Source organism: Porites lutea, chromosome 7, assembly GCF_958299795.1.
Source record: "Porites lutea chromosome 7, jaPorLute2.1, whole genome shotgun sequence".
Lineage (NCBI taxonomy): Eukaryota > Metazoa > Cnidaria > Anthozoa > Scleractinia > Poritidae > Porites > Porites lutea.
In genome coordinates, this window is record NC_133207.1 from 13796147 (window position 1) to 13809321 (window position 13175).

The 13175-nt window shown below is 40.2% G+C and overlaps 1 protein-coding gene across 1 annotated transcript; it reads left to right on the plus strand.

Annotated features, from left to right (window-relative positions):
• Positions 1-803: 803 nt before the first annotated feature.
• LOC140944468 (2-oxoisovalerate dehydrogenase subunit alpha, mitochondrial-like) lies at positions 804-8405 on the plus strand. The gene is made up of 7 exons (XM_073393608.1): positions 804-923; positions 2559-2823; positions 3903-4047; positions 5093-5154; positions 6267-6408; positions 7249-7353; positions 8028-8405. Exons 1-7 carry the CDS (start codon positions 804-806, stop codon positions 8269-8271), a joined length of 1083 nt encoding a protein of 360 aa, XP_073249709.1. The 3' UTR covers positions 8272-8405.
• Positions 8406-13175: the final 4770 nt, after the last annotated feature.

Below are 13175 nucleotides of genomic sequence, written 5' to 3' on the forward strand. Positions count from 1 at the left end.
GAATTCTCCCAACGCCTCGAGTGTTTATATCAGGCTATGCAAACACAGGAACTAGTTTTCTATTGCTTTTATAAAATAACTTTCCCGAGAAAAAAACGCAAAAGTCTTTGTATGGCACTGATTAAAAGAGAAATTCTTTCCAGTCGCAAAATCTTGTCCACGAAGTCTTGCACGCGTAATCAGTTCTTGTTTTGCAAAAAGATGCTTTGCAAAATACGGATTTTTCTCCCTTAAAATGTCAGCTTAAGCGAAGAAAATTGACTCACCTTCTTTGTAACGATTTTCCATGTTTCAGCCGACAAAGGAGTGGGTAAATCAAGTAAACTTTTTGAGTTTTGAACTCGAAACCTTTTTCAAATTCGTGCTTGCTTGATTAGCGCGCGAAAAACCAAACGACTTGACGCCACAACCATGTTTACATACTATCATGCAAACACTCCTCTCGGCCAATCATAGCGCGCGTACTATCTTAGTTATTTTATAAAGTGATATATTTTAGGCCATTGGCTTCCTTTCAAAATATCAGAAACTTAAACATAATTATTACAATTTTACCGGCGTCCAGTTTGCTCGTTGGTAGAGTACCGGTGTGCTGAATATGAGGCCGTGAGCTCACACCCCTGCAGGACCACCAAAAAGTCTTAAGTAATAACCAATGGTTAGAGAGTGCGGGCGACAACGATCGAAGGTCCAAAATGCTCTTGCTCCAGCGGTGTGCTTTGCGTAAGTTTGCACGTGACAGATGATAAAAATACGTGTGATCAGATTACGATTGACAGAAGGGCCAAACGCGCCTGTTCAAAATGCGTTCTGTGTGCATTCCATTCACTCTTAGTCGGAGTCCAAACGAATGCATGGGACGCATGCGTAATAGCAACTTGGAGATTAGGATTGCGGGCTCCTCCTTTCTCCCGCAAAAACTGGTAAGACTATGCTAGCCGCGATTAAAACGCTTTTTTCAGGTCAGATGATAGTGTCATTGCCCGGTGGAGTGAAACCATTGGCCTTGTCTCCTTTAAATAACCATGCAAATCAGCTGGAAGGAAACTGTAAAAGAATCCTTGACACTGTTCGGAAAGTGTAGGGGACCTAGGCCCCGATGTTATGGTCTATCCCACTTGCTCCGTCATCACTTGTCTGTGTGGGCGAGGTGCGGGCCCTGAGGGGTCCAAACCAGGGCGGATAAAGGTTGGGCGGTGAAACGAGCGCGTCCGAGCAAAAAGGTGTGATGCAGTGGACTGGGACTCTGCTTAGAAATGTCGCTTGTTTTCGACTTCGGTCAGGGCTTGTGATGTGGTTTGTACATTAGATACTGCCGCTGTCACTGAATTATGGCAGCTTGATTTATTTTCTTGCTCTTCTTCCTCGTTCCTTTGTGCTGGTACGCTGTCTCCGAGAGGCAAATGTTGCTATTTTTTGCTGGAGGTTTAGTTGGAGTAGACAAACATCTCTTTCAAAGGGTTTCTTTTATTACTTCCATGACTCTACCACTGAATTATATTTTCGTTCTGCTACTCGCCAATGTCGATGTTATTTCAAAACAAAAACGACTATGTACTGTCTAAAACACGAAGGAAAATCTCATCCATGTCATCCAAGGCAAAACTAAATGACAGCAGATCTTGTTTCATAACTAGATGACGTGTATTTTTTAAATGCGTGCAGCTCGTGCAAGGTGAAATTATGCTAATTTCAATCACCATCATCCTTCTTTTTAATGTTGAAAAAAACATCTCATACGTCTTTCTGTTTGTTCGAAACTTCAAAATTAGTTTCCCCACAGTTTTTACTGTTTACCTTGTTTAGTTTTAGAGAGAAAAACTGAGAAAAAAACCTTACAACAAACCTCAATAAATTTTGTTTACATGCGGTTGCCAGATTTGCAACGCATTGCGCGAATCGCCATGGCGCGTTGCACCCGAGAAGCAAAGTTTGAAGAAGTACAACGCCACTATATCAATATATATCAATCTAATTTTCTGTTATGTTATATAAAATTTATCCCCCTTTAACATATGTAAAAATTGAGGTTAAGAAGTGTTAAGCTTTTGCAAACGAAACGGCGAAAGACGATTAGGTGATATTTAGTGGAAGGAGGAGGTATTCAACACTTTCAAATTAAACTCAAATTTTGGCATTATACGACTAACAAGTTTGACTTCTAGACGTACAGACACAAACATATGAAACTGTTTATTGATATTGTTATGAAACGAATTTATCTATTTAACATTGTAGCCTGAAATTACCGAAAGAAAATAGGATTTCCGGTTTGCAAAAAGGAAAATTTCGCCGGCCTTCAAGCGCACCGGAAGCGCGGAAAGAGCGCTCGTGCCAGTCCTACTCCGCATCACACATTAAATGAAGAGCGGAGCGCTCGTTTCACCGCCCAACCTTTATCCGCCCTGGTCCAAACAGGAACCGGCTTAAGCGGATGCAGAATGCGTCTTTAAACACGTTGTTGTCCAATCTCACCTCTCCGGTTCCTAAGCTATTTAGCCAATGGCTGGAAAGAGAGGAAAACCGGCACCATTTGCGTTTCCATTTCATATGGACAGATATCATTTTACATGACAAACTATGGTGAAGAAGGCACTCATTTTGGTAGCGCGGCTGCTCTGTTGCCTGAAGATGTAATGTTCGCCCAGTACCGTGAGGCTGGTGTGCTGATGTCAAGAGGCTTCACAATAGACGAATACATGAGCCAGTGCTTTTCTAATCGGAATGACAATAGAAAAGGACGACAAATGCCAGTTGATTATGGTTCTAAAGATCTTAACTTTGTTACTATTTCATCCCCCCTTGCTACTCAGATGCCACAAGGTTAGTAAGTGTTAACTTAGATTGTAAATTACTAGTACGATGCAAGTTAAGGTTAAGAGATACCTGAAATTAAATGAGATTTGTCTGTGTACAGCCGCCCTTAAATGAGGTCCACGTTTATTTAAGTAGTCACTACGTGATCACATGTTTTGTGTCATAGGGCATGACAAAACTTGTAATACGAGCGCGAAAATAAAGTAGAACCCCAATAACTAGAACTCGGATAACTCGAACTCCCTGCTAACTCGAAGTAAGTCCAGTTTCCCTTGGATTTCACCTACTTTTCAGTCATGTTTACTTGGATAACTCGAATTCCCTTCTAGCTCTAACTAATTCATTTCCCTTGATTCACTGAAGTTTACCCCGATAACTCGAATTCTGGTTCTTGTAACTCCACTCGGATGCCAGCCCATTAGCTCTTCTTTTTGTAAAATCAGTAAAAACACTTAAACTAACTCTGGTCAACGAACAGATCACATTTTATCATTTAAAAAACTGCCCAATTATGTTACCTTTTCTGATAAAATAAAGTGATTTTACTTAACCCGTGAAACAGGTCGTAGAATACTACGCGCTATTACGCACTAATCCCATTGTATTCTTTTGTGTACCTCTTGCTGTTTTGCACTACTTGACCTACTTGTTATTATCTGTTTCACGGTTCAAGTAAAATCACTCCGAGGCTTTATGGTCATTTTTCTATATTTAGTTTGGTTTTCTTTGTGCTCAAGTCTCTTCTGGGAATTGCGACATAATGGAGTCGTGAAAAGTTTGCAATTTTGGCCCTAAAGCCTCGGAGTCATGTTAGAATTTTATATACATGGAACGTGGGCTATGGTAAATCTCAAATCTCCCCTATCGTCCCCAACCTATGTTAGGTAATCCAAGACAAACTTGGATTCTGGATTTCACAAGCTGTGGTTCCGGATTCATTGTCATATGAGCTTGGGTTCGGGATTGGATTCCTTAAGATGAATTGCGGATTCCAAGGCCCATGATTCCGGATTCCACATGCAAAAATTTCCCGGATTCTGGATTACTTTACATGCGACGACTCTGACAATATCTTTCTGTTTCAGCAGCTGGATATGCCTATGCAATGAAAAGAGCCGGCACTGGAAACTGTGTCATCTGTTACTTTGGTGAAGGAACTGCAAGCGAAGGAGATGCCCATGCAGCATTCAATTTCGCTGCAACTCTGGAAGCACCTGTTGTTTTCTTCTGGTAATGTTCAACATAACGATAGTTAAAAAGCTTACACACAATCTGAGTTGTGAATTTGGCAATCATGGAAAATGTAGTTTTGTAGGTAGAGGCGTGTTACCGATTGGCTTCCCCAGTTTCTTGCGGACGAGACGTTGAAAGGGTCTGGGTTCGATTTTCGACTGAACCAACAATCAGGGTCTTAACTGAAATTATAGATGAAGAATGTGTTGCCTGCCTCTACGCGGGCAAAATACAGATGGGTTAACAATCTAGTCTACTTAGAATCTTAGAAAAGTACTAAAAACCGTAGGTTCTCTTTAAAATAACCCACACAGTGATTTGGCCTTTGTGGCGCGTAAAATAACCCACGTTGTTGTTCGAAAAGAGAACAGGACGTAGACTACCGTGGTGACCAACCGTTTATGGGAACATGAAGATGAAAAACAAGATTAGAGTAGTCGAGTGAATAGCGTTCAGTTATTTGGAGTGCCGATTTCAAAGATTCTGCGGCTTTCCATTTCGGCTACAATGATTGAGAAGATTAAAATGGAGCGCGGCTTGCTTTGATGCATCTTAGTTTTCCTTTCTATCGACTTCTCGAAGATGTTTGCGGACCTACTTTTCTGTCTGTTTTTTTAATGACAGTAACATTTTATTACCCGGAAAAATAGCAGCCTCTCATCGCAATACGTCGCTGGGAAACGTCCACGGGAAGACGGAGGGCAATGAGAGCAGAGAATTGATCTGCAAACTTCAGATTTCAGCCAGTTAGGCCTAGGCCAAATGTCAAACTTTCATGAGACGAGCCAAACTCTAATTTGGCTCGACCTAAATTAAGTTAAGAACGTCTGTGGGGTCAGACGTCAAACTTAGGGCGCGTCGAGCCAATCAACTGAAACAGACCCAAAAGCAATTTTGATAAATTTTCTCCCCAACGAGGTTAAATATACATTATGATACCATTTTTTACCTTCGGTCTGTTGTGATTAGATGTTATTGAGAATATATACTAAAATTGGAGGTCTCTTCATTGAGCAGCTTTTTCTCTTCTCTGTATCAACAGTCGTAACAATGGTTATGCAATATTTAATCCTACGGATGAGCAATACAGAGGGGATGGAATAGGTGAGTATACCTTAGGTCAGACGTACCAAAGCAAAAGCTCATGGCAGTCTTCTTGAACGTTTTTAATTATCACTGATGTGTTTTGCTCCTTAATATTTTTTTTCAACATTTATATTGACAATTACCTCTTAACCTCTTTCCAGCAAGAATGGCTAAAGTAGAAATTTAATACAATTTCCACATTTCGTCTTGTGAAATGATGAAAATAAAATAGTACCATGTGAAAGTAACGAAAAATTGGTTTCATTTGAGTATAGTTACACCATTAATCTGAAATGTCAGTCGTCTGTTTGCACCAGCAACCTCTTCCCCCCGCCCCTAAACGGGCGGCCCGACGAACCAACTTACCATGTACGCAAAAGTTTTTGACGTCACGGGAAGACATTAGAGAGATTAACATTCACGTTTACGACAAACGGCAAACGTCAGATTCAAGTTGAGAATTTCTCAGAGAGAAAAATAAGCAGATGAAAACTGTCCAGAACAATCCTTATGGAGAAAACTCGCTTGAAACTACTTATTTTGGGGTAGAAGTAATAAACAGTAAACGACGATTAAGTGGGAAACTTGGTCACGTGGTGCAAATTCACGTTTGCCGTTTGGCGTAAACGTGAATCTCAATCTCTTTATTCGTGAACTTACGCAACAGGACGGCAGAGGAAAGAAGACGGCAAACCTTGTGTGACAAGAGTGACAATGATTTTGTTTGAAATAACGTTTCGACAAACTTCACTTTCCTTTAAACAGATCTTTTTGTAAAAGACCCCCCAAAAAAATTGATGTTAGTGAAGATCACGACAAAATACGCACGTAATAGCCTAAGTAATAGCCTTGTCACGTTTGTCACGTGCATGCGATTTGCCGTCCTCTTCTTCCTGCTGTCTTGTTATCCAGTCTCTCGCCTGGCCGCCCATTTGTGGGTGGGGAGTGGGGCAAAGAGACGACGGACATTTCAGACTATTTCACTATAATAGGATTTTGTCCACAAATACAAAAGGTAAAGCAACCTTACAAGTGTAAAGAATAAAATGAATTAAAAGTTTTCACAGTGATCACATCCCAGTGTTTCCTGAACTGTGAAAGGTAAAGCATATTGTATCCTTTATTTTAAGCTGGGCGTAGCAGGGGCTATGGGATGATGGCTATTCGAGTGGATGGCAATGATGTGTTTGCGGTTTATAACGTTAGCAAAGTAGCACGTGACATGGCAGTAAATCAACAGAGACCTGTTTTGATTGAAGCCATGACTTACAGGTAAGATAAAGAAGACGCTAATTTACTCGTTTTAGAAGTGCTACTGAGTTCCATCTCCGCCATATCGCTTACCTATATACTTTTGGAAACTGTCAGAAGAAGGAAATAATATTTTTTGAAAGTCTTTAAAAACAGTTGTTTTAGAGAAAATATCTGGGTTTCTAAGGATAAAACAAATTGCGCAATATACTATTCTGTGCGTTCCTTCGAGATGATTCGGAGCAAGATCGGTGATCCGAGATCCGAGGTCACTGCCATCATGGTGTCTCCAATGCTCTGATGGATACATTCAGGTCAAGAATTCACCTCTTCCTTGAATGAAGCTGATCCAGGTGATCTCGGATCACTAATCATAATCAAAATCTACCTAAAGGAACGCAACCTGTGAGGTCATCTAACGTGGTTCGGTGGTGTACCTTAGGTGCCGTGGGTGGAATAGAAAAAAGGAGTTATCAGTCCACACTATATTACTTATGTCGGCTTATTAACGCAGAATTCATCGTTTCGTGCTATACTACTTATGTTGAATGCAAAATCGGGTGTAAATAGTTTGCACTATACTACTATGTCGACTAAGAAAAAGATGGGAATAACCGCTGACTCGCGCTATATACTCCTTATGTCCCTTTTTCAAAACAGGAGTAAACGGTTCGTGATACACTACTTTTGTTAAGTCTAGAATCGGGGGTAAGCTACATACGTCGACTAAGAAAATAATGCGTGCAGCCGCCTGCTTGCTCTATACTGATGACGGCTTACAAAAAAAACCAAGAGTAATATTTTCGCGCCATATTACTTTGTCGGCTTTTCAATTAAAATTACTAAAAATCCCTTCTAAAGGACTGGAGATCACAGCACTATGGCGAGTGATGATAAAGCAATGCACCGCTCATCAAAGGAAGTCGATTACTGGAAAACAGAACTCAATCCAATTGTGAGGCTTAGGTAAGTAAGCAAAAGTTTATCAAAGTTCCTAGCGTCAAAACCGTGGTGTCTACTTTCTTAGATTTCTAACCAATGGGTCACTTGTCTCACGCAATATCGAGGACTAAGGAGTTTTCGGTTATTCTCATGAAAGATCATGCATCGTGTGTCATTGATGGGAACGCCAACCTAATATGAACAAGGTTGTCCAGAAAATTTGAAGTGGAAGAAGAAAAACATTAACATCAACTGATTAGATCGGAAGGCTCGTCTTGGGGCTAACCCCTTTCATTGGGGAAGTACGGGAGCCTCCTCTCATTTTGGGGCTCTTAGAAAGTGTGCTGTGCTGAAAGTATATGTGCCGTGCTGAAAGTATCTCTCATGAGTGAGAGATACTTTCAGCACTCGAAGATAAAATTCGTATCCCCAAGCGCCCATGTAATATCGTCTATTTCTTTGGCACAAGGAGAGGCAGAAAACGTTTTGAATTTAATTCGTTTTTTGACTATTCCTTCTTTTCATCGTCGTTTCGTCTTGAGTTACTTTAACGCCGTACGATCCTGTATGAAGCTATCACCCCAGCCAGCATTTTCAAAGGGTATCCACTTTGCATCGACGGAATATATCTCTCAGGGTTTCTTGGGTCATAATAAATGACAAAACTCAAATGTTACACGATTTTCATTTACTACTAGACGATACATGGAGAACAAAAACTGGTGGAACAGTGAAGTGGAAGAAGAGTGGAAACAAGATTCTCTTCACCAAGTCATGCAAGCACTCTCAAGAGCTGACAAAGCATTAAAACCGCCTGTGAGAGATATGTTTACTGATGTGTATGACAAGCTACCGTCTCGCTTGCAAAAACAACACCAAGAATGCATGAACCATGTCGCCAAATACCCGCATGAATATCCCACTGAACTGTATGAGAATTAAGTTACAGTGAAGTTAACCTCAGCACTTCACCTCCAATTATTACAACAGAGCAAAACTTTAAAAGATTCTACCAGCTGTTGTCATGTAGCTATATTCCAAATAGCTCTTTTTCGCTGTAAAGAGAAATATTTCATGTAACGAGGGCCAGTGCAAATTAGAGCAGTTTACCGTTGTGATGAAGAAACGACTTTCGACTATCCATGATAAGAAAAATTTTAGGAGTAACCGTTTCGCTCTTTATCTTAAATAGATACTTTGTCTAAACGTCGGTCTATCATACAATTCTAATCCGTAGGTAAGACCGACCTTGTTAAGAACCGTTTAGGCTAATGTTTGTCAGTTCGACACCCCTATACAAGAACCTGATTAGCCTTGTCAGTGCATTAGCTTTTCTTATTACAGCATACGGCTATTTCGAGAAAGGTTGCCGGAAAAAATGTGTACACGACAATCCCGAAAGGTAATATGGGATATGATCAATACACTGTTCCTGACACTGTAGCTGTCGAACTTACTGTTTCTGCTTTCCTTAAGCACTCACAAACATATGTCCATGGTCTCTCGTGTCATTCTTTCAAATTTCTTTAAAGAACAGTGAACTCAAAACCACTCACAATACCTTTCGGGATTGTGCACTTTTTTCCGACAACCTTTCTCGAAATAGCTGTGGTCAGTTTCAACTATTCTTACTGCAGTGGCGGTTCCAGGGGAGGGCCCCCTTATTTTTAGACCAAACTGAGGCCCGAACGGCCTAAAAGATTTTTTTTTGAGACCGCCCCCCCTTATCTCAGGGTCTGGATGACCGGGCTCCCCCCTTATCTGAAAGTCTGGATCGGTCACTGTTCTGTTAAGCAATTTTTTTGTGCTGAACAGCACTAGACTCATATAACTACCATGTAAGTTTTTCTTCAGAAAATAAGAACCTACTTAAAAAGAATCTAAATATCCTAAAGTTGTTATAGTTACCGCTTTTATAAGACCCTATTCAGGTTAACTTGGAAAAACTTAGCTTCTTATTCGCAGGGTAGTACTGTGCCACACGTTCTTTCCGGAACTTGCTTCGTATGCAGCATCACTATATATACACAAATTTCGGCTAGAAGTGGGAAACGCCACTGCACACAAGTCAGGACCATAACAGCTAGTTAATAACTTATTCTTTGGCTCTTGCACTTGTAAAATTAATGGCTTTACAAAATTACACACTTGCTTACCGTTAATCAGTACCGTTGAGGAATTTAGAAAATACCTCACCAGTGGTTCTGAAAAAAAAATTAAATTAAAATTTTAACAAAACCTCAATAAAATACATCGAGCAAGATTGTGTTTATTGCTGTCCTTAGAGTCTCAAACAGTTGTATTTCAGCTTTTTCGGCTTTCAGCTTAGAAAGTTTAAAAGGTCGGAAAATTATTAGTAAAGTTCTACTTTAACAATCCAGGGGAGGGTACTTGACCAAGTGGCATAAGGAAAGATCTCAGTCAAAAACCTTCCGGTAGTTAAGGTCTTTTTGCATAGCACCCCCTTATGGCTCAAGGGAAGTACCCTCCGCTTATATTGCAAAAGAGGATCCTTGGTTTAAGCAAGATAAAATTACTCACATATGTACAGCGGGTCTATAATGCATGTCCCAACTTTTCCTTGCCCCATACCCCAATCCCAAACCTTTACACCCTTAAAGAAATAAAACGTATTGTATGTTCTTGACCGACAAATTCCTTTTTCAGGTGTTTGATATCTGACTGAATCTTTAGTGAGTGTCTACAGGTTGGAGCCCTACAGGTCCTATCCTAAGTGTGTCCTTGGTATCAAGACTTTAACTTGACCCTCCCCACCCAGGACAATGGGTGACTGTCCACGCCCCCCACTGAGCTCTGCAATTATCATGATAATCATTCTCAGCAGAGGCCTGATTCAGCTGGCTAGGGCAACATTAAGAAAAAGGTAGTTGCCAGTCAAAACCTCTACTGAACACAGAAAGGGTTGTGTCAAAACAGCCCCCTCCTACCCCACTAGTTTTGACCCCCTGGTCTGATCCACCCACCCACTGTTAGGGCATCGCGAAGCCCCCTAATTTTTTGGACACCTGACTGCAGGCAAAAACCTAGTGCCCACGTTTTAATGAAATCAGACAGATATATATTGCTACTAATACTCAAGCCAAAGGAAAAGAGAAAATAGTATGTGCATAACCATAAGCCTAACAGTTACCTGTATATCCGAGTCTTTGCCTGTACTACTGAATTTCATTTTAATAAAACCTGCGTGACTTCTGTCTTACCTTTACTGTTTAGTCTTCAGCATTCCCAAGAGCCTACTGCTTTAATTCATTCTTCTATGACAAGCTATCGAGGTGTATGTGGGGCAAGGTGGATGGCCAACTGAACCAAAAAGGTGAAATAACTCAGACACTATTTTTTAGTACTGTCAGATTGTTTTGTTGGAAAGCATATAGCTATAATATACCAAAAAGATAACTGGTTTACCTTTCTCGTTTTTGCAGATTAATATACTGGACAGTATGACTTACTTTTGATACCAGTGCATCTCCCTCGTCATTGGGCTCTTGGGGTATGCTTTTCTTTATTGAATATATATTATTATTATGGTTAAAGAATAGATAGTTATATTTAGTAATGATGATCATATTTCTTTATTCTGTAGTGTTCACACTTTAAAACATCTATCTTGATTCATAGGTTGTGGATGTCACACAAAAAACAATCTCATACTGGGATGGGGAAGCAAATTATTTCTCCTGCCTTCTTCAAGAATATCAGGTGAGAATATCTAATGTATCATACCTTTTTTAAACAAAATATCAATAAACTTTAAGTATGACTGCTATTGTCAGAATTTGAAATCTATAGATGTTTTAATAGTATAATGCTATGACTTGAAGGTGCTTTCTATAGGAAGAGATGATGGGAAGGGGACGATGCTTCAACGAAGGGGATTGGATGGATGAAATACCCAAGGTAATTATAAGAAGTATCAAAACTTAACACAAATAAAAAGTACAAGAAAAAAAAAGTACAAGAAGGAAACAACTCTTTTATCTCTGGACTGCAGCCAGCCACACCCAGGCCTACCATGTTCCTTGCTCAACATCAATACATTGAGACTCCCTAATTTCTTAAAATATTAATTTTTTTCATTTTGAAAATTTATGGCAGCTTGGCCAGTGTCCTTTATACTGAACATAATCTAAAACTGCAAGCCCAAGAGGTGGGGGGGGGGGGGGGAATCCCATATGAAGGGGCGGGGATGATCGTCGTCTCGCTTAGGGGTGTACATTGCAGATTGTGGAAAAAAAAAAAAAGAAAAGCTCCGGGACGTCCCAATTTGTTTTCGAAGAATTATATTTATAACACCCCGGAAACCCATACCACGAACAGAACACGTTACTTGAGTGCGTTGAATTATGAATTTCTGGTCCAACCAACAAGAATGGAAGGAAAAAACTCTTATTGCGTTGTAAAATGTGTCATAAACGAACAATGCAATCGTTGGAGTCTATCTTTCTGCAGAGCATGCGCGAACTCGCATGGAAATCGCCACCCACTAACGCAGAGGTTTATAATAGAACAATGCCTGGTAGCGACTTTCGGTGAGGTGAACATCGGCATTTGCCAACGCTTTCCCATAAAAATACAATATATCTTTCTAGGCCACAATCGGTCATATTTATCTGTGAACGTGGGCGTGGACGTGAATAGCAAAAAAACAGACGTACAGTCCATGTCTCCCATTGATCCAATTAATTGTTTTACATTTGACACATTTCTACTAAAGATCTGTTGTTTTGCCAAGTTGGACATGAATAGGAAAAAACGGAGTACTGCGACAATGCCGTTTATCTTGAACCGTGAATACTGAAAAAAAATCGACTGTGTTGCAAATTCTGTTTAACTGTTTGAAATGTTACAATGTCACACAAGGCCATTCCTGTACAATTTTTCGGTCGGTCAGGCAAGAAAAAATGGCATTGGGTTTGTGGAGTGATTTTTGGTTCTGTTTTGAGGATATTTTCCCTGGTATTTTAATTCAAGCTTTCTCTGTGATCTATTTTCCGTGGTTTCTGATGTAAATTTACTACTTTTAACATCATGCAAGAAACTGGACAGTGTATTCCAAGTCTGTCTTTTGCGGATTTTTTTTTTTCTTTAAATATACATATAGTGTACACTCTTTTTTTCTTTTTTTGAAAGTTCGCATAATCGGTCTGCTTCGATCTGATCGCTGTTCGTGAATAAAAGCTCCCCTTTTCGTGCAAAATAGGAAATAATCGCTGAAGCCATTCCGTTGTGAAGAAAGTTTTTTGCGCAGACACCTCTGATTTCTGTTTGAAATGCACACTGGGGATAAAGATGTGTACAAAATTAGTTTCGCCACATGACTTTCTATTGTCCCAGTGCCGCCATCAACTGCGCCGATAAATGTTGGTTTTGCGTTCCTTTCGTGTTTCAGGGAGTTTCAAATTTCTGCAGTGATACACTTTTTAAGCTGCAGAACATAACGTTGGTAATTAAAGGAGTTAATTATTGCGGCGCGACTCGGGCGATAGCATCAACCATCTAAATTATCACCCTAGCTACGCACCTACGTACCTAGGTCACGATTTCCGGTGTCGGTGATTATCGATGACTTGTATTTTAAAATTTCATGGTGAGTTTCTGCTTCATTGAAAGCACGACAATTCGGTCGCATACAGTGGGATAGCTTAAAAAAACAAGAATCGGTGAAATATCCATATTCAAACTACCCCACTGAACAGCCAAGCAAGGCAGAGAAGAGGCAGACGTGACTGAAATAAAAGCCGCGAAGCAGGGGCACCCAACCACGGTTACCTCTTAAATACATTAAAAACACTTTTTCGCTTATCCAGAGTACTTTCAAATCTCTA

Coding starts and splice junctions, on each gene's coding strand:
- LOC140944468 (XM_073393608.1), top strand. CDS start 804: ATGCGTTCTGTGTGCATTCCATTCACTCTTAGTCGGAGTCCAAACGAA. Junction 924..2,558: donor CCTTTCTCCCGCAAAAACTG/GTAAGACTATGC, acceptor TCATATGGACAG/ATATCATTTTACATGACAAA. Junction 2,824..3,902: donor TGCTACTCAGATGCCACAAG/GTTAGTAAGTGT, acceptor TTTCTGTTTCAG/CAGCTGGATATGCCTATGCA.